At 36.3% G+C, this 23,091-nt stretch overlaps 1 protein-coding gene across 1 annotated transcript in view; it reads left to right on the forward strand.

The window, feature by feature from the left end:
• The window catches only part of Skap1 (src kinase associated phosphoprotein 1), a 278,274-nt gene that overhangs the window by 53,325 nt on the left and 201,858 nt on the right, over positions 1-23,091 (forward strand). The window contains exon 3 of the mRNA XM_027924587.2: positions 13,046-13,071. Coding sequence (XP_027780388.1) covers positions 13,046-13,071 — 26 coding nt within the window. The remainder of the gene's footprint in view (positions 1-13,045; positions 13,072-23,091) is intronic.

Raw genomic sequence — 23,091 nt, forward strand, 5'->3', positions numbered from 1 at the left:
AATGCATGCTAGGCAAGTGCGCTACCGCTGAGCCACAACCCCAGCCCTTTAATTCATTCTTAAAAGTATTTAGTAAGTAGCCATTGGTTTCTTTCCTGGTCAGCCTGATTTCTATGATCTGTCTCTCCAATCTTCTCTTACTCTCTTTTCCTTTTATCTCACAAACCTGGGAATGTCCCAACCTTGTATGAATTCAACTGTCCAACTTCTCTGTTCTTACACCTGGACAGCTATTCAATGCTGGAGGAAAATTATACAACTGAATTTCCACTATAGTAAATCTTAGTCACCACACCGACAAATTTCTAGAGGCATATGATCAACCCAAGCTGAGTCAAGAGAACATACACAATTTAAATAGATGAATCTCAAGCAAGGAAATAAAAGATGCCATCAAAAGCCTACCAACCAGGGTTGTGGTTGTGGCTCAGTGGTAGAGTGCTCATCTAGCTTGGGTGAGGCGCTGGGTTCAATCCTCAACACCACATAAAAATAAAAGCATTGTGTCCACTTACAACTAAAAAAAATATTTTAAAAAGCCTATCAACCAAGAAAAACCCAGGACCAGACAGATTCACAGCCAAGTTCTACTAGACCTACAAAGATGAATTAATACCAATATTCCTCAAATTATTCCATAAAATAGAAAAGGAGGGAACCCTTTCAAACTCATTCTATGAGGCTAGTATCATCCTGATACCAAAACCAGGCAGAGACACATCAAGGAAAGAAAATTTCAGACCAATATCCCTGATGAATATAGGTGCTAAAATTCTGTCAAATTGTATACAAAAACATATTTAAAAAATAGTGCCCCATGATCAAGTGGGGATGCAAGATTGATTCAACATACATAAATCAATAAATATAATTCATCATCACAACAATAGAATCATATGATTACATCAATTGATGCAGAGAAAGCATTTGACAAAATACAACACCCTTTCATGTTCAAAACAATAGAAAAACTAGGGATAGTAGGAACATACCTCAACATTGTAAAAGCTATCTATGCTAAGCCCAAGGCCAACATTATTCTAAGTGGAGAAAAATTGGAAGCATTCCCTCTAAAAACTGAAACAAGACAGGGATGCTCTCTTTCACCACTTTTATTCAACATAGTCCTTGGAACTCTAGCCAGAGCAATTAGATAGATGAAAGAGATTGAAGGGATACAAATAGGAAAAGAAGAACTCAAACTATCATTATTTGCCAATGACATGATTGTATACTTAGGGATCCAAAAAATTCCACCAGAAAATTTCTAGAATTAATAAATGAATTCAGCAAAGTAGCAGGATATAAAATCAACACCCATAAATCAAGTGCATTTCTATATATCAGTGATGAATCCTCTGAAAGAGAAATTAGGAAAACTACCCCATTCACAATAGCCTCAAAAAAACAAATAAACAAACAAACAAAAAATCTTGGGAATAAATTTAACAAAAGAGGTGAAAGACCTTTACAATGAAAACTAAAGAATACTAAAGAAAGAAATTGAAGAAGACTTTAGAAGATGGAAAGATCTCCCATGCTCTTGGACAAGCAAAATTAATATTGTTAAAGTGGCCATACCGCCCAAAGCTCTATACAGATTCAATGTGATTCCAATTAAAATCCCAATGTCATTCCTTATAGAAATAGAAAAGGCAATCATGAAATTCATTTAGAAAAATAAGAGACCCAAAAAAGCCAAAGCAATCCTTAGCAGGGAGAAGCAGGAAGCATCACCATTCCATACCTTAAGCTATACTACAAAGCTATAGTAACAAAAATGGCATGGTATTGGCACCAAAATGGACATGTAGACCAATGGTACAGAAGAGAAGACACAGAGACAAACCCACATAAATCCTAGACAAAGGTGCCAAAAACATACATTGGAGAAAAGATATCCTCTTCAACAAATGGTGCTGGGAAAACTGGAAATCCATATGTAGAAAAATGAAACTAAACACTTTATCTTTCACCATGCACAAAACTCAAAGTGGATCAAGGACCTAGGAATTAGCCCAGAGACCCTGCGCCTAATAGAGGAAAAAGTAGGTCCAAATCTTCATCATGTCGGGTTAGGCCCTGACTTCCTTAACAAGACTCCTAAAGTGCAGGAAATAAAATCAAGAATCAATAAATGGGATGGATACAAATTAAAAAGCTTCTTCTCAGCAAAAGAAACAATCAAAAAGATGAAGAGAGAGCCTACATTTTGGGAGCAAATTTTTGCCACATGCACATCAGATAGAGCACTGATTTCCAGGATATATAAAGAACTCAAAAAACTTAACACCAGAAAAATAAACAACCCAATCAATAAATGGGCTAAGGAGCTGAACAGACACTTCTCAGAAGAAGATATACAATCAATCAACAAATATATGAAAAAATTTTGTTCAACATTTCTAGTAACTAGAGAAATGCATATCAAAATTACTGTAAGATTTCATCTTGTGTCAGTCAGAAGGTAGTCATCAAGAATCCAAACAACAATAAGTGTTGGTGAGGATGTGGGTGAAAATGCGCAATTACACATTGCTGGTGGGACTGCAAAGTGATGCAACCACTCTGGAAAGCAGTGTGGAGATTCCTTAGAAAACTTGGAATGGAACCACCATTTGACCCAGCTATTCCACTCCTAGGTCTATACCCAAAGGATTTAAATTAGCATACTATAGTGACCCAGCTACATCAATTTATAGCAGTTCAATTTACAATAGCTAAACTGTAGGCCCAACCTAGATGCCCTTCAATAGATGAATAGATAAAGAAACTGTGGTGTATATATACACAATGGAATATTACTCAGCATTTAAAAAGAATAAAATTATGGCATTTGCAGGTAAACGGATGAAGTTGGAGAATATCATGCTAAGTGAAGTAAGCCAATCCCAAAAAACCAAAGGCCAAATGTTCTCTCTGTTAAGTGGATGCTGATCCATAACGGGGCAGGGCATGGGAAAGATGGAGGAATTTTGAGCAAAGGGGAGTGGGGGAGGAGGCTTGGGAGCAGGAAAAATGGTTGGGGATGCAAATCAAGTCAAGATGGCGCCTGGCAGTTATCCAGGAGGAGTGGTTTGTGAAGCAATGCCAGAGAGCCATTAAGATGGTGAGGATTCCTTATTGGCTGACTGCTGTATCTAGATGATGTTAATTGAGTCAAGCTGTGTGTAATCAGTTGGGTATATATACCTCTGCTGTCCCTCAATAAAGTGGCTCCTGCTACCTCGGGTGCCCGCTACTTTGAGTTCTCGCTCAGTTCCTGCTGAGTTCACTCGCAATAAAGTAGTTCCCGCTTCAACCTTCAAGTTGCTTGTCACCTCTCGGTTATTTTGCCCAGCCAGACTGTGGCAGAATGAGATGTATATCATTACCTAGGTACATGTATGACTGCACATATGGTGTGATGCTAGATTGTGTGCAACCAGAGAAATTCACAGAATCAAAATACATTCTGCTGTCATGTATACCTAATTAGAATAAATAAATATTTTTTTTAAAAAAATCTTAGTCTCTAATATCAACTGAGCCCTTAATGATGCCTGGCAATTAATAATAATGCTGCATATCCACAGCCTTTTCAGTTTTCATTGCTGTCCCCTGCACAAGTCCCTATCAGTTTTTACCTCATCATATGGCCTGTAACTCTTTACACAACATCAAAGAAAAAAACAGAGCCTTTTAGGTTGGAACCCACTCAGTATCCTGTCCTGCCCCCTCCTCAAACATATCTGCATTGGGGTGCTAAACTGGGCCTCTGCCATCTGCTCTACTGATGGGCCTGGCCTCATGCCTGGATTCCCTCTACATCCTGGGTCTGGCCTCTCTGTGATCCTCCCCTTCCCTGCCCTGCCAGACTTCTTCTTCCGTCTGGTCCTGGATGCTCCCTCAGCAAGCCTTATCTGCAAGCAATAAGACAGGTTCTGGCATCATTCAGACCTCGGTTCTTCTGGTGCCAGTGTTTACCACATGTGTGTTCTGAGCCCACACCATTTCCATACAATTGAATGTTTTCAGCCTAACTAGGAAACTAGTTAGAGTTTCCTGTGCTCTTAGTCCCTCACAGAGTATCTGAAAAATAGTGGAGATAGATTTACTAAAATCAATGTAATTGAGAGAATGGACGCAGTATTCATAATTTGAGAAACTGATAGTGTGTTCCCTTGTCGATGTTGAGAAATTCATTTTGCTTAGATGAATCCTGAGACTTAGTCCAGCTTAAAAATTTTTTTAAACTGTAACATTTACTCTCAAGTGAGTAATATGACTATGTTCAGAACAAAGAAAATATCAAAGGCATGATAGTTGAGAAAAGTTTGTCCAAGGAGATTTTAAGTGTTTTCATAGAAACAGTTTCATTTTTCAAAATAATAACACAATTTCAAGCCTGTTCCCAATTCTGCATGAGATTAACTGGTGGCTCCACAATGTGGACTTCTAAACTCCTAGGTGCAGCCACCTAACCTCTCTTTCTTCCTTTTTCTCATCTGTAAAGTGAAGACTAGATTAAATGATCTCAAATGTCCTCTCAGCTGTAAACTTCAATGAGTATATGGGCCACAGTCACAAAGTCAGGGCCATTAGTTATTCACCAATCAGACAACAAGGAGTCACAGTGGTTAAGGAGTAGCTATTAACCTGAAGCCAACAAAAAATTAAATTAAACAAAATTAGGCCTCGACCACCAACAGTGACGAAACTGGCAGGACAGATGTTAGATACAGCGGTTTTAAAGTATGGTAACCTGCTGGAGTTCTCTGTACACAAGTGGCACTTTTTTTCTCCATTATACAAACTTGGGACTAAAAGTTGTCTGACTTTTCCTCTTTGACAGTCTGTTCTCAATCTGTCTCCAAGTCTATGATCAAATCCCTTCTCTTGCTCCACACTCCCTCACCACACATACATCCTGGAGATTGAACCCAGGGGTGCTTAAACACTGAGCCACATCCCCAGTCCTTTTAATTTTTTTATTTTGAGATGGAGTCTCACTAAGTTGCTGAGACTGGCTTTGAACCTCAGCCTCTGGAGCTGCTGGGATTATGAATATGCACCATTTGCTCTTAAGTAACTTCTTAAATAGTCTTCCAGCTTCTCTCCCTCCCAAACACACTGCACATTGGTGCCAAATTTGATCACAAAGGCCAGGTGTGGTGGTGCGGCTTATAATCCCAGTGGCCTGGGAGGCTGAGGCAAGAAGATCATGAATTCAAAGCCAACCTCAGCAACTTAACAAGACCCTAAGAAACTCAGTGAAACCCTGTCTCTGAATAAAACACCAAAAGGGATTGAGGATGTGGCTCAGTGGTTGAATGCCCATGAATTCAATCCTTGGTACCAAAAAATAAAAAATAAAAATAATAAAATTGATCACAGTGGACATAATTTCTCTATCCTTAAAGATAAGCCAACAAACAGAACTCTCAGTGAATGCCTTTTATCTTCAGGAAAAAAAAATTCTAAACCCTGACCTGACATGTAGACCACAAGACACCTGACCACCATTTTTCTTTTATTAGTTCACTGAGTTATATATGCGGGGCATTTGAGGACTGTATATACATACTAGTGAGATTTACTTGTGAAGAAACTGTCCTTATGCGAGAAAGCAGGGGAAGGCATATTGGAATGTAAGTTTCCAGTGTTGCAATGAGAAAGATGAATCATTGGCTGACAAAGAATAACTCCTGGGTGTCTTGCTGTTCATAGGCAGGGAGGATGTTCTGTCAACCATGGCAAGGACTCCCTATAGCTAAAGTATTTTAAAAGACTCAGTGGTGTTTATTTAATTTCTTTTAAAACTTTATTTTCTTTATTATCTGAGAGTGGACTTTTAAAAACTTGGGAGAGGGTTCATGAGTGACACTGTCAGTCTCAGATAATGTTGCTTGTTTATTATTTAATAAATATTTAATTTAACCATTATATTTTGTAAGTAGAAAACATTTTGTTGTCTCCCTGGGCAGATTGCTAAAATTTATACTTATAGACTCAAGACCCCAGAAATATTACATCCCAAAGAAGAACTCAGGATCTTATGACAGGTCCTCGTATTACTTGAGCTGCATGCATATTATCTATTGTTATTATCCCATTTGTTATTTTGCTGCCTTAGATGGTCATTTCTCTGTACATAAATATCTCATATTTTGGACTAGATTGTAAGCTCCTTGTAGGTAGGGCTCTAACTCATGTACTTTTGGTGGAATTGAAGGAATTGGGGCTAGAGGGGGCACCAGTTCCCCACCAAGGGCCTTCCTTTTGCTGTTTCTGAAGCTGGTACCCGGACCCCTGGGTCCCAGACCTCTGACGCCTCCACCAGAGACTTCCACCAGATGGTGCTCTTTTCCCATTTCTGTTCGTGGGTGTCGCTGACCATTTTACCTTTCCCACTTGCCCATTTCCTAATGCAAGGTAGTAGGACACTGGTGGTAGAAAGAGAATTCGAAATCAGTGTGAATCTTTACAAGTGAGAAAATAGGTAATAAGAAATATCTATGGTGTGCAGACTTAGCATCACTCAGCAAGGCCATTTCCTTGGGAATAAATCAACCTGTACTATGTGGCTCACTGCTCAAGGTCAACTGTAAAAGGGGTTTTCCTAGTTGTCAACTTAACATTGAAGCCCTGCTCAACTAGGCATGCATTTGAATCTTAAGGTTACAGTTCAAATGCCAGAACAACACCTCAGTGTTAGTCTTCATAATCTGTTTGGAGAAAGCCATTACCAGAGAACAGGGATGGTCGAGCGGGAGATAGGAGAAGCTATGAGCATTGAGTATTGCAGACAACCTAGGCATTTGGAAGGTACTGCCATTTTTATATAAAAGTGAAGTTCAAATTTGGACTTCCTTAAGTCATCAAGAAGAGATTGATTTTGTTTGCCAAGGCAGAGAGTGTATGATGTTTTAAATTTCTGTGAGTCATGGGGAAAATAACATTTTCAATACTTCAGTTGTGAAAAAAGTTCATTTGAATGTTCTAGATTTATAACATCACAGATGTTGGCCTTTCTGGATTGCTAGTTTTATAATATCATTATAGTCCTATTCACCTAACCCAGTGGGTCTTATCATTTTTGATGGTGCAGGAAAAAGGAGAAGTTATTGACACTAATGAAATGTATGGACTTTTCTCCTAGAGAACAGAAAACAATTATTACTTTTCATCAATTTCAGGGAGTTTATGAATCCCCTAAAGGCCCAACTCTGGACTCCAAGTTGAAGACCTCTGATCTAACCACTCCCTAGTATTTACAAGCTAGCAAAGCAATTGTACCTTCCCTTAATATCTAGATTTGTTTTCTATAGTTCAGTCAATTGGGAAAGAGTTAATGTGAAATTCAAGAGCTTAGGCTCTGGAACTAAGCAGAACTGGGTACAAATCTTGGTTCTGCCACATATTAAATATGTGAGCTTGGTCAAGTTGTTTGACCTTCCTGAATCTATAAAATGGGAATAATAATAGTACTGACCTCTTAGGGTTGTTATACATACTAAATAATATATGTGAAACATATACATAGCACAGATTCAGTGCTGAGTATGTTAATTATTTTACAATTAGGAAATGGAATTATTTGTCCTTCCTAGGTAGTTCCAACAATATTAAGATAGTTGTTTGTCTTACTTATTTCTTCAGGATCTATCTAATTAGCTGGCTGAGGGACTAAATGTCTGAGTACTTTAATCTCAGTCACCATGTTTATTCATTAGCTCCATGGTCAAGATTCTGGTTAACCCCCTTCCAAAGTCTATTGATGTAGAGTCAATCGCACCATTTTCAGCATAAATCTACTATGAATTTTGGGTATCAATCTAGAAGAGAATGTTTATAGTATAAAATATATGATAATGAAATATATCTGTGGATGGACCATGTCTATTTTAGTCACCATTTCATCCTTGGCATTGAACAAAGAGCATACCATAGAAGCCAGTCAATAAATATTTATTATCTGAATAACTCAATTACTTTAGAAAGAGTAAAATATTTTTAGAGAAAGAGAAATTTTGATGTGAGATTATACTTTCAAGACTGTCCTTCATTTCTCATTAAAGTGCCTGTTGGAAACTTGTCTGCCTTAGTAGCTATGTAACCATGGACAAGTCATTTAATCCTTGATACCTCAGTTTCCTTATTTAGAAAATGGGCTTAATAATAGAGTTAAATTTTGGAGTAAGTAGGTTAGCATATGGGACTTGGAACATGTTCAACAGATCTTAGCATTATTGTGATTGTTCCTTCCACTAAAATTGCTGCTATACATCAGGATTCTCTCCATATTGTGGACTTTCCTGAAACTGAAGTTCAATTAGTAACATCTTTAATTTAAAAACACAAGTAGCAAACTTTGTCTTGCATGTAATTTAATTCTAAAACTTCAAGACTATTCTATAGGTAGACTAAACATAATGCATTTTTATTCTTCCATTTTCATTTTTGGAGGCACCAGAGAAGATGGGTTTATTTGGACTGAATGCAAAGTAATCATCATCAATATGGTGCAGCATTTTCTCTCCACTCATTCTGTACTCATCTCTTTTCAGTTCCAAATACCATTTGCATGGACCTGATGATGTTGAGTACGGATATTGCAGAGGAGTGATAACTTCCCTTTCCTATTGAAGCTGAAGCTTCAAAGAGAAGATTAAAGAAGTGTTTGTTATCTATCTGCACAGGCCTGATATGAAATTCTCAGAGGCATTTAGAATAAACACAACTCTGTATGTGTGCATTTATATGCTTTTTCTTTTGTGGTCTTTGCATTTTGGTTTGAATTTTTTACTTCAGACTTGTTGGACTCTCTGACTAGAGGAGAATTATTTTCAGAGTGAAAGGTAAGAATTGGAAGATGTTGGCAGAATTTAACTAAATGCTTCCTGAAGCACATAGAACTCTCTGGTGTGGCATCATCTTTACAGGGAATCTGATGAAGACCAGCCACGGGATATGTTTAACAAGACGAGATCAAGTTCTTGAAGGTGTCTAGCAGAGAATAATCTGTGGTTCCCTTTATTGAGGGATTAAATTGCTCACCTTCAGTACTTTCCTTTCAGAAGTGTCCTCTATGAGCTGTGGGATAGAAGTGTGGTTTTGCTATTGTTGTTATTATTTTTGCATGCAAACTTCCTTTAGGGACATAGCATTAATTAATATTTAGAGTAATAAAAGAAGGAGAAGAAGTAGGATAAGAAAATAGATTTATATCTTCTGAAAAAGAAGGTGTTTCTGGGTGTGGTGGTGCACACCTGGAATCCAATGACTCTGGAAGCTGAGACAGAAGGATTATAAGTTTGAGGCCAGTCTCAGCAACTTAGCAAGATCTCAAGCAACTTAGTGAGATGATGTCTCAAAATTTAAAAAATAATAATAAAAAGAACTGAGGTTGTGGCTGAGTGGTCAAGTGCTTCTAGGTTGTTCCCCAGTACCAAACACAAATAAATAACCCAAAGTAGCTAACATTCATTCTACTTTATGCTGCTCCACTTCAAGTCACATCAAGTTCAACATGTTACTTTTATTATTTTATTTTTTATTATCAGTAAAAGTGAAAGAACTAACAAGGGTTGTCATTGGAGCAAATGCCTGGTTATTGAGGAAAGGCTCTGCATATTTATAGAGCCAGGGGTGGTTTGACAGTTGGCATGGGATGCTTTTTGATTGGAGGGTAAGGATCAGGTGAGCCAGCAGGGCTCTGATTGGTGGGTAAGGATCATGTGAGCCAGCAGGGCTCTAAATGGTGAGTAAGGATCATGTGAGCCAGCAGGGCTCACCATTGGACTGCTCTTCTTTGGGAATGGGGAAGTTAGTCTTTGGAGCTGGGGCAACTCCCAACATTTATATACATTTAAATGTACAGTGTGATGTTTTGATATACATATGCATTGAGAAATGATGACCACAAATTAATGAATATATCCATCACCTCACAAAGTTACTTTTTTTTGGTGTGCGAATGCTTAAGATCAACTCTTTGCAAATTTCAAGTACACAATACAGTATTATTAGTGATAGCATGTGATATGTTAGACATTCAGAACTTTTTCATCTTTCAGCTGAAAGTTTGGAAGAAATATTTAATTACAACATTATCAGAAATAAAACAGGGCTGGGGATGTGGCTCAAGCGGTAGCGCGCTCGCCTGGCATGCGTGTGGCCCCAGTTTGAACCTCAGCACCACATACAAACAAAGATGTTGTGTCCGCCGATAACTAAAAAATAAATATTAAAAAAAAATTCTCTCTCTCTCTCTCTCTCTCTCTTTAAAAAAAAAGAAATAAAACAGATTCTGCTATTTAATATCAATTATATAGACTTGCTACCTTTTTTTTTTTAATACTGTTAAATTGAGTTCTTTCTTTGTAACCAACCTCCTTAAGATAAAGCTTATTGGCAGAAGCAGTACTCTTGGTATATGGGAATCTATAGTGTCTTTCTTCTGGGCTAAAAAAAGGAACCAAGAAATGAAGGCATTGTACAGAAGGGAACCAAAAATCTGTTTTAGTTGAAGTAGTGATTTTGGTAGGTAAGAGAAGCACAAAAAAAGGCTGAAATTATCAATAACATATTTTGATTATTTAACAATTTGCCTACAGTTGGCATGTTAGCTGCCACTTCAAGTTAAGTCCCCCCATCCCGCAGGTTCATAAGTGAGAATAATACTGGTTAGAAAAGTTCCTGCTGTTGCCATCATTAATGTTTTGGAAAGAGGAGTGTGTGTGTGTGTGTGTGCGCACACACACACACACACACACACACACACACACATGCACATGTATGTGCTCATACCCTCAATTTTATTTACATTGAATTAGAAGTTGGCTAATGATAGGAAATGAGGGCCAGGACAATGCCTCAAGGGAAGAAGGAAAATATAGAAGATGGAGAATTGTTTATTGTCTGTTGACTTGCTGAAGTAGTTGTGTTTGACAGAAAGGAGTTTTGTATAGTGGGAATCTACACTGTCTGCGAGGTGGAGATAGACCCCTCTTACTATTATACATAACTTACTTATGTTTTGGCCAGTTCTAATTTACATATGCTCTAACATTGATAGGTAAACCCCTTCTTCCTAGCTGTGGAAGCTTTCCATTTCCCAGCTCTATCTCCACTCCTTCCGTCCCCTAGTTCCACTACAAAACTGTGCTGGCCTTTCCCTGCCCTCTAATCCAGGTCATCTTACATTTTCCTTCACCTGATTGTCAGCCCAGAAATGTTCTGGGAAAGGAGAGGATCAAGGAAACAAAACCATCAGGTTTCTTTTCCACTGTCTCTACCGCATCTCTATTAATTTCCCCCAAATTAACCTCTGGATTCTAGCCACAGCCTCTGCAGTGACCTCTTTCCTCTCCATTTTCTAAAGTTTTATTTTACACAGTAAAGAAATAACCTAAATACTCACTGGACTGATGCTCCTCTCTAATGTGGTCTAATGTGGCCAAATCTAATTTCAGCCATGTAGGTACCGGAAGACACACCATTATGACCTGAGTATGGCCTTTTTCTGAACCTCCTGTGGGTTATGGACCCTTTAAAAATTTGATAAAATTCTTAAAACTGTGGAATTTATCCTCAGGGAAACAAAAAAGCTCATATATGTGTTCTGAGAGGCCAAGATGAAGATAGAAAAATATCCATTCTATTTAGTAGCACAGAGGTCTTATGTACATAGCAAGAATTGAGTCGCAATGACTGTGAGCCTCGTTAGAGTAAGTTCAGGAGTGAGTGGGAGGTGAAGGAATAAAGACAAGCCAGTAGAGAGGATGCTTTTGAATGTTCACTGTGTCATGAAGGAAGATGGGGTGGCAGTTGGAGGAATGTGAAGAGGGTGAGGGAGGGTTTGTTTTATTTGGATATGGGCATAAATTGCTGATGGAAAGGACCAAGTTGAGAGGAAGAGGTTGAATATGCACAAAAGAAAAACCAATACAGAATAATGTAAGGTTCCTGTGAAGGTGGGAGAAAATGGGATCCAAAGTACAATGGACTTTTGGGGGTTACCATCACACACAGCATTGTTTTGGTGAGGAAAAAAATGCAAGTCAGGTTCCAAAAAAAGGGACTTACAAATGATCCTTTCTACTGCTCCTGTTTTGTTAGTGGAAGACTTCAAGGATTTTCAATATTGCCAGTCGTTTCACAAAACATAACAGAGGAGAGAGAATGGACTCCAAGGGCACCATTCTTGGTTCATACACTAAAATATTAGATAACTCTGGGTCAACTGTTCATATTTCATCTGTAAAGAATTTAGATGTAAGAGGCATTTAAGGATGTGGTGGTGGTTGGGGTGGGTTTGGTTGTCGTAACAACTGGAAGTGGCACCTGTTATTTGCTGTCCAGGACCAGTGATGCTATTGTTCAGGATGTCTCAGCAAAGAACCTTCCTGCTCAAGGTTCATGGTATCCTATGAGAAACTGTGAGCCACTGTTAGCTTCCTTCCTAGAATCTTTCTAGCTCTAAAATCCTAACAGTCTAGGAGTTGCATGGCATTAATGCAGCGTTTAAGCCCTTAGAATCTTTCAAATCTCAGGGACGACTCTTCTGTTTTTCTCAGACAAAACTAGGCTTTGGCTAGCCATCAATTCCTTATTTTCATTGGTGCATGTTAATTATACAGAATGGTGAGTTTCACTGTGGTTTATGGCATATTGATACATGCATGTAACATCATTTCATCAATTTCAATCCCCAGTTCCTCCCCTTACTCTCCCCTACTCTCTCCCCTGATCTTTTTCTTGTACCCTGTTGGTCTTTCTTTCACTTTTGTGACATCCTTTTATATTTTATATACATATACATCCCTGCCCCCCATTTTTTCCCTATTAGCTTCCACATATGAAAGAAAATATCTAGTACTTACCTTTCTTACTCTGGCTTATTTTGCTTAACATGATGCAAATCTATTTTCACCCATTTTCCTGCAAATAGTAACCAAGTATCTAGCAAGGTTTTTGGATTACAAATTATTGCTACTGTGTGTCAACCAAAATTGAGAAATATAAGTTTAACTTATCTCCATTTTTTCTTTTTATATTTCAGGTACTGTTGGGATTTTCAGCCCCAAGGTGAGTACTCTGTGACCATGAATTATTTTATACTAAAAATGTGTACGTGGTATTGTTTATTTCTATCTCTTGTATCTATGCTTCTTCAGGGAGTGGTACTAGCCATTTCTGAGGAAAGTTAGTGGAGTGTTTAATTAACCTTCATCCTGCTGGGCCCCCCTGCCCTGCTTTTTAGCAACAAGAGGCTCTGTGCTTCCGCCTTCTGAGTGGATGGTTGCTAGATTATTTTATAGATCTGAAGCTATAATATGCTTTTTTCTCTTAAGCTTTGTTAGATACCAACAGGATCCAGTAGCATTCAAGTAAAATGGTAGCCGAGTCCATAATAAAAACCTTGGGTGGGTTCCAACTCGGCTAATCCTTCATTTGCTCCAGAAATAAATTCCACCATGTTTCATCCTTGATCACAGTGCCCTTCCACATAGTCTGTCTGGCAGCAGAGAAATGTCAGGAATGGAGCAGCGTTGAAATTCCCACTAGAACAGTGTTATCACATTTTAATATGAGTCTCACTGCAGCCTTGGTGCTTCTAATTGCTTTCAAACCATTGTTTTCCTGCTTTTGCTTGATGAACCCAGCATCTGGCATGATTCTAAAAAGTACAACAGACAGCTGTGTGCAAAATTTGAAAAAAAAAAAAAAAGGCCAGGATTAAAACACATTTTTAAAAGGTTTAAAATTAGAATATATATATTTTTAACCCAAACAGTTTGAAGACATTTCTAAAGTACTATAACCATTCCTTCTTTGTGTTAATCTGGTTGTAAATGTCAGAAACATCATCGTGAATATTAATTATCTAAAATTATTATAAATGGAGGGTTTCCCCCCCTCAGAGAATCACAAGAGTTTTAGACCAAACATGAAAATTGTTTGACGAACTGTTTTGCTCTATAACTTTTTAAAACCAATTGTAAACTTTTTTGTACTTTTTATTTTCTTAATGTTTTCAAATGAATCCAATCTTGGTGAGTAGTAATATATTAAAGAAATTAAAATGGCAAGTGAGGACACTAGTTTTATTAAACTTTTTATTTTCTAGCTCATATTTTGTTCAAGTCTACATAAGGGTTTCTTTAAAAACCAATTTTAAGAAAATAAAAATCATGTATGTTTAAAGCCTTCTTCATACTCTTTGTAATAATGCGATGTGGTGTTATTATATACCTCAGTATTCCAAAGCATTTATAGCTGAGAACATAGATCCAGCAATAGAGAATTATATGTAATAATGTAGCAGTTTGCATTGCAAAATGTGAAATGCACTATTCAGAGAATGGTCCTATAGTTCAGGGTTTAACAGATGTTAACCAAAATCCACAGGGGGCAGAACATGATTGTGAACTGGCAGAAATGAATGGAACTGTGAGGATAAAATTAATTACCAAAGGAGAAATAAAGAATCAGTGTCAGAGATGTGGTATAGTAATGTGTTGAGAAGAGAAAATAATTTTGGAGCTCTACATAAGAGAGTCTATGGGACTAAAAAGACAAAGGGCACACCTTACCAGGTTCTTGTCATGGTGGCACTGCAGTCATCTTCCAACACAGGGCCACTTCTACACACTCTTTCTCTCTTAAAGAGAGGGTATGGTAGAGCAGCCAAGGGGACAATCGAAAATAGTTTATTTAGGACAGAAAGCTATTTGTTCCTTGACACTGATTGAATATATGGAGCAAAATCTTTGTTCATCTAGAAGTCAATGTAAAGAAAGATCAAGCAGAAAATCCCATATTCTTACATATATGATGTTGTGATGAGAAAAAGAAAAAAAAAGTGTGTCACATTAGATTGGATAGAGAGAAAGGATGGGAGAGGAGGGGAGTAGTAGGGAGGATAGGAAGGGCAGCATAATAGAATAGACAATATGATTGATGTATGTACATTTCATATATGTATTATATGTCAAAATACATTCTGCTGTCATGTATGACTGAAAAAAAAAATAAAAATAATTCGTATGGTTAAAAAATAAAGAAAGAAAGAAAGAAAATCCCATATTCTTGACCCTAGCTTTCCTCCTTCAATGGCCTTTTTTTTTGGTGGGCGGGTGGGGGGAGGGGGTGCTAAGAGAAAGGAGTATCTCCTACCTTGCCATTTAAAAATATATTTTTTTAAGTTGGCATATCATACTTACACCAAAAAGTGGAATTCATTGCAACATGTTCACACGTGCATCTGACATGGTTCAGTTACTGTCATTCTGCTTTTCCTCTCCTTTCCCCTCCTTCCTCCCTCTCCCTTGTTCCCTTCCTTTACTCCACTGTTCTTCTCTCTTCTGCTTTCAAAATATCTGTGCCTCCTCTCCCACCTTTTTAAACTCCTTACTTCTCTCTAGTTCCACATAGGGGAGAAAACATTCAACCCTTGACTTTCTATGTCTGGTTTATTTCACTTAGCATGATATTCTTTAGTTCCATCCATTTACCCGCAAATAACATAATTTAATTCTAAGTAAAACTCCATTGTGTATGTATACCACATTTTCTTTATCCAGTTATTCATTGAGAGATAGGCTGGATCAGTAACTTGGCTATTATGAATTGTGCTGCTATATACATTGGTATGCATTTATCACTATAATATGCTGATTTTAGTTCTTTTGGACAAATACCAAGGAGTGGGATATGGTGGGTCCTTTCCAGTCTTTTGAGGAATCTCCATTATTGTTTTCCAAAGTGATTGTATTATTTTGCAGTCATACCAACAATGTGTGAGTGAGTGTATCTTTTCCCCCACATCCTCATCAGCATTTTTTATTACTTGTATTTCCTAAATTTAACTGGAGTGAGATGAAATCAGTGTAGCTTTGACTTGAATTTCCCTGTTTTGATCACCTCTTAGCTGATAATGTGTTTCAGAAACAGGTAGGCTGAGTGGGAGAAAAAACTTGTCTATTTAAGTATGTAAGATACAATAGGACATTTTAGGATTATGAAAAGAATAGGAATATGTAAAAAAAAAAAAAAAAAAAAAAGAGAACCACTGGCAGAAGAACTTAGAAAGCCCTGGAAAATTAGGTAATGTTGGAATTGGAGTGAGAAAAGACAGAAGTGATGGCTCAAACTTTGCTAGCATTTTTAACTGTGACAGGACCCTCTGTACAGAAAGACAACGTGATGAATTTTATTTTATTAACTCTGTGAATTTGCCTAAATAAACACTTAGGTTCTTCAGGTGTTTGGACTAAATAAGTTCTGATGCAAGGAAGGAAAATAGTTTTTAAACATAAGATCCATTATTTGTAGGTGCTTTTAGTAAGGACCTACACACATTTTTCAGAAGGATATAATTCATATATCATAAAGTTCATACCTTTAGAGTGTACAAGGCATGCCAAGTGTACAAGTTCGTATCTTCAAAGTGTACAAGTGGGTTTTGGCATAGTCACTGAGTTGGGCAACCACTTTCACTACCTAATTTCAGAACATTTTTACTTTCTAATAAGAAACCCACACCCATCTCAAAGCCCATACCCTTCACTGCTGTTTCACTCTCTCACTGCAAGAGTGTTGGGGATTAGTGTGTCAGCATCTAGCACAGTTCTTGGACATAGTAATCAGTGAGAAATGTAATTTGGATCTATAATCATGATATGATAATGATATACCTTTCCCTCACATTTCCACCTAAGTTTTTTTTATTAGTTCACTGTCAACTTCCTAAATGCTGTTCAGTTAAAGATGAGAAAACATAGGAAAAATAAAACATAATCCCAAGAATATATTACATTGATGTAGAGAAAACATAAATGGAAGAGTTCTTTTAATAAGCTTAAATATAATTGGAGAACATGAAAACATTTTTTATTTTACATTAAGATGTGGGATTGCTTTGATAATTCAAGTCGTGTTTACTTTAAAAACTTTTTTTCTGCTAGGTGCAATGGCACTTGCCTGTAATCCCAGAGGCTTGGGAGGCTGAGGCAGGAGGATCACAAGTTCAAGGTCAGCCTCAGCAACTTAGCGAGGCCCTGAGCAACTCAGCAAGACCCTGTCTTAAAATAAAATATAAAAGGGCTGTGGATGTGGCTCAGTGGTTAAGTGCCCCCAGATTCAATCCCTGGTACAAAAAAACAAACACAAATAAAATTTAAAAAAAAAAAAACACTTTTTTTTTTTTTTACTCAGTTTTTCACTTAAAGTTACAAAGAAAAGCCAATGGAATCTTTGCCATGGAGTTATTATCATTACAGTAATCAGATATTTGAAAGATGATATTGGTCTGCTGTCTAAATAACAGTATCAGTTTTGCCCTTTAAATTTGATGACAGAACACTTTAAAATTATGGAGCAAAATGGTTTCTTTCATTTTGCTTCAATTTCTCCTTTTTAATAAAATGAGTTAATTATTGGCATTTTTGTTTAATAAGTCAAAATTTCACTTATAAGGTATGATGTTTATAATTCAAAATTTATTGTTATAAAAATATATTCATGAATATTAGGTAGAATTTCCCAGCATTGATCCAGAATCAAAAATAAATGATATGATATTTGAATAAAAATTTAGGAGAGACTGTAGGAATATTATGAATATATATAACAAAGTTTGATTTTTGTCCAAAGGTGATTCATGTCACATTTGTGATAGTGGTAAACATGGGCCAATCCAGTTTCTTGCTGATTTAAGGATTCTTTGAGTATCCACATGGATGATGTAAAAGGTTTAGAAAAAATTATCCAGTATATTTTAAGACCAAAAAATTTTCTTTGTGTAGCTTAAAAATCTAATTTTGTAAAGGCAAGCTTATATCCATGTCAAATTAAATTAATGCCTAAAAATATAGCTTGACAAAAACAAATAGTGCAAAGTGAATAAAGAAAATGTTATTTAAAAGCCACATTGACTATAGATTAGAGGAGAATTAAGAAGCTTATCAAAAAGTGCATGGCTTTTATGTGCATCTAAGTCAAACAAACTATTAGAAATGACATCTATGAGAGAATTAGGAATTTAAAGACTGGTTATTTTATGCTATTAAGAAACTGCTGTTAGGGCTGGGGCTGTAGTTCAGTGGTAAAATGCTTGCCTTGCATGTGTGAGGCACTGGGTTTGATCCTCAGCACCACATAAAAATAAATAAAGATACTGTGTGTTTATCTACAACAATATATATATATATATATGAAACTGCTTTTAATTGTTTTAGGTGTGACAATGGAATTATGGCTAGGGTTTTGTTTTGTTTTGTTTAAAAAAAGAGTGTTTAGAGGGAGGTTTGCTGTGATAAAATCTGGTAAATAATATGGGAGAGGAGAAAGAAGCAGGATTGGGTACTGATGAAACAAGATTGGTCATAAATTGACACTTGTTGAAGCAAAATGGCGTATACATGGGGTTTATTACACTGTATTGTCTACTATTGTACATGTTTAAAATTCTCATAATGCAAAATAAAGGAGAAATAAATTCAGGTTGAATTTATGTGAGATTACAAATGTGAGATTATTCTTTTATTCCCATCATGAAACGTAGTACACTAAAGCATAAGATACTTTATGTATCTGGATGCAAAAATACATAGTGAACTCTTCCTTTAAATTGCTATTTCATGTCTGTGTTTATGATGAAAAGAGCACGAGCTTTGAAATAAGACTTGAATGGGATTCCAGTTCCCCTTCTTACAAGCTTTGTGAGCTTTGCCAAGTGATACAACTTCTAAAAGCGTCAGTTTTCTCATGTACAAAATCCTCCTAATATCTCCTGCACAGTTATGAGTTGTAATGAGTTATAAAAACCTGGTAACTCATGAGGAGTGCTTGCCACTTGGTAGCAAGTGACACTAAAGTGGTAACAAGTATTATTTTTATGTCTCAAAGTAGGGATAAGCAGGCAAATACACATATGGGAGTTGTGATAATGTATGTTTCACAAATCTTTCCATAAAATTATCCATTCTACCCATGGTGTAGGGCCATGTAACTCACATGTATGCATCTGTAGGGTTTACTTTTATAGGGTGCATGCACAGGATTTTTATTTGTAGGCACTTCAGAGGTTAGACTTATGAGCTTGTTGCTCTATAATGTCTGAGGCATGTTGAATGGAAGCATGAATGTCACTTAACTTCTCAACCCTTACGATCACATACTTGGGGCATGTAGTTATGACAACTACAAGAAGCAAAACATTAAAGCAGCAAAGAAACACCATCTTTACACTGAAAAAAAAAGAGGGGGATTTCCTTTGAAGTTGAAGAGAAGTGTTTTTGAATTAATGGAGTGTACAGTGATTTTACTAGGTTTTATTTATGAAAATACTCTTTGCATTCATGCCAAAAGGTTTTAGCACAGTTGTAAGTAGGATTTATACAAAGAAACACAGCCCAAATTTATGACGTGTTTGCAAATGGAAGAAAAATTCTGAATTTACAATATTTGTAATTTATTGTTAAATATCTTTCTATCACTATTCCTGGAATGCTAATATTTTATAAACACAAGTGTTGGTTATGAACCTAGAATATCCTAACCTATACTACTTTTTAAAAAGAAATATTCCAGCATCTTTTCCATGTCTTGTGGGGAATTTATAAGGGGAAAATGTACACAGGACAAATACTCCTGCCTTTGGCTTTGACCCAACCTTTTAACATCAACAATCTGACAGCTGCTTTTGTGGCTTGACTTCCTTTAGGCATTTCCCCTTTCCTTATTTGCTACATTTTATACAAATTAATCTGTAGAAAGTAGATACACACACAAACTGTTTTTGAAGCTAATTACTGACTTTGATACCTTTTCAAATATTTTACTTCCTATACATCTATTGGTCAGGTTTTTAAGAGTGAATGGGTTTTTAAATTAATGCACTAATTATTTTGCACCTACTGTCAACAGAAGTAAACAATTTTTAACAAAAGGACTCACTTTTTTCCTTCCTGAAGCTGAAATTTTCTAAGATTTTTAAAAAGGTACTTCTGCAATACATTTATTCAGAAAACCATTTTGTGGCGCTGGGGAATGAACCCAGGGCCTCATGCATGCTAGGCAAGCACTCTACTAATGAGCCACATCCCCAGATCCTGTAAGATTTTTATATCATTTATAAAATGTAAATTATCTACTCTGGAGTAGATAATATTGAGACATAAGGAAAAAAAGAAACTTGACTTTCATTTAGGTAATAGAATTCTCTAGAATCAGTATCTGTATTCCTTGCACAATATATGTGTATAAGAATTTTCATTGTAGCATTGTTTGCAATAGCAAAAACTCCAGTCTAATTATCCAGCAACAGGAAACTTGTTAAATAAATTATGCCTCATTCATTTAATATAATTTAAAGAAAAAAATATATATGACATATAATATTCTCCGGGGACTATTAGGTGAAAAGGCAATTTGGGCAAGCAATGTATAGTTTGTTTTTGTGTCTCTTATACACACATGTGTATGCACACATACATATACATACATACATGATTTTACGTATACAATAATTTTGGAAGGATATGTACGAACCTATTAACAGTGGCACCTCTGTTGAGGGGACACAGGTGTCAGTGGTAGAGGGGCTCTTCACTATTTACATCATTTGGTACTATTTTAATTTTCACCATGTGATTGCATTGTTTTAATTTTTTAAAAAGTTAAAATAATAAATCAGTGTGTTATGTGCTGATCTGGAGCAATCACCAAGATAAATGATTTGGAAGAAATGCAAGGAACAGAACAGAACAAATACAACCATTTGTTAAAAAGAAAAAAAGATGTGCTACATGCAGAAGCACTTGTTATATTTGGATAGGAAGTTCATAAGCTATCCAAGAAGCCTCACAGTAGACGTCTCTGGAGAGAAAGGACCAAGACCAGAGAGAGAAGATGGACTTTCATTATGTGCCTTCTTGTAATGTTTGAAATCTTTGCTGTGGGCATGCTTTATTTAATAAAGATGCTTACAAAAAATTAAAAACTTAACATGGTAGTGAGCTCTTTTTAGCAGAATTATGATTTGGTAGGTTTTTTTTATCCATTTAAGTTTTTTCTTTATTTATCTTAAGATATGAATTGATGAGCAAGGCTCTAGTGATGTGATAGAATAACAGTGTTCTCTGTTGTTTAATATTTGAGAACCAGCAGAATGTATAGGCATGCTGAGTTGACATCACTTAAAATGAGTTTTAAAATAAATTATGAAATACTGTAGTATTGTATGATATCCATATTAACAGATGAGTACCTTCTCTGAGTTCATCTCAGTCCAATTTTTTTTTCATCCATAAAAGTTCATAGAACTTCTGGTTCTTGTATTAAGTTTATTTACTTAACCAGGGAGACTTGCTGAGAAAAAAAAAAAACCTTATAAACTATGTCTCCTAGGTAGAAGTAATCCTAGGCCAACATAGAAAATTAGGTAAGGGATGTAGTTTGGGAACACAGGATTTTAGCTTAAGAATTGATATTCATCAGGAATTCTGCCTCTAACAATTTTTTAAATGTTCTGATCACAAATTATGAGAGAAAAGTACAGTCAATTTGAATGCAAACTTTTCTGGTTCTTCTGCTTTAAAAAATATTTTATTTTTTTTTTAAATTTTATTTGATGAGGAAATAGGCTAAGCCTCTGGACTTGAAGCCCAAAGGATTTGCATGATATTTGAAAGTTAAATAATGTGATAGTGGGTCCAGTTCTATTAGGAAGCATTAACTTTTCATTTAGCTTCTAACCAACACATACTTCTCTCAGAAACGTGTTTGCCAGGATGGCTGAATTACCACTAACAGGGGAGAGGGACTTCTTAGTCATGGGCAAGGGGATTTATGTTACATATAGAATAAAGCTTCCAGTTTCTGCTGACTTTAGTGAGGCAAATAGTGGAGGAACCAATCTTGTGACCCTAACTGCCCTTGTCAGAGGATGTAAATTAACACACATACTTGCTAGCCTTAAAGTTATTGATCACAATTCATCACTAAGAGTTATTTTCCTAAACTTCAAAGGAATACCTCTCACCTTTAAGATCTGTGCATTTTACTTGTATTAATACCGCCTCAATAAAATAGGAAAAATAAAATTTAAAAATAAGGAGATACTTCTCCATGTGAACTTCTGTTTCAGGGTATCAAACATGGAACTGACAATGTTGACAGTGAGAAGTTTTGGCTTTCATTAATGGCATTACATACAAGTGATGTTCAGGAACAGGAATCCCTACTTGGGATGAGATGTGGCATGGGGAGGAAGAATCTTGTCACCCTTTGCCATTATAACCTTCATGGTATTAGAGGTCTATGTTACTCACAAAATAGCCTCATCCTTTCTACCGTGTGTTGAAAGTTGGTTTACATTTTCATGTCTGCTAATATGACCTACAATCCATTCTTTATTATGTTTTGTTTTATTTTCTTGGGCTTATGTAAAATTTTTCTTTTATCTACCAATAGCCTGTAGAACATAGATTCTCATGTTTTTTTAAGTGAATTTTTTTGGAATCCATCTAGCTGTACAGTTATCTCAAGAAGTTTCCTAAGTTGTGTTGGCTCCCCAATTGGAGCATTGTAGACCCCAGAATGCAACAGGATTATAAAAGGGTGCTAAGGTTCCCTGCAATTTGTTGTTAGGGAGAAAGGAAAGGGGAAGTTGGGAAGAGACAGCAAAGTGAACAAATAATAATAAAATTGCTGCATTCATGTGGTATTATATTTTTCAAAGGATTTTTCTACTCTGAGACTTAAAGCATGATTTTGCCAAAAAGGAAATATTCTTTAACTAAGCTAGGCCCAAGCTATATTTAGGTATGGAACACATTGGTTCATTTTCTGTTATGCCAGGTCAAAATACCCAGAATCCCACAGAATCAAACAAACAAACAAAAAAGAATAGAAAAATTCAATATATTGATGTGTCTAAGCCCCAAGTAGCTGTATTAAAGTTTGCAAGCAGAAAATTTATGCCAAAAGTGATATTTTAAAAATCGCTACACCAATACTACTATAATAAATTTAATCTGTGGGTTTGACCACTTCCTCCTTGGCCACATTTGGCTTTGTCAGTTCCAGTCTCCATACCTAATG

This window comes from Marmota flaviventris, chromosome 17 (assembly GCF_047511675.1).
Source record: "Marmota flaviventris isolate mMarFla1 chromosome 17, mMarFla1.hap1, whole genome shotgun sequence".
In the NCBI taxonomy this organism is placed as follows: domain Eukaryota; kingdom Metazoa; phylum Chordata; class Mammalia; order Rodentia; family Sciuridae; genus Marmota; species Marmota flaviventris.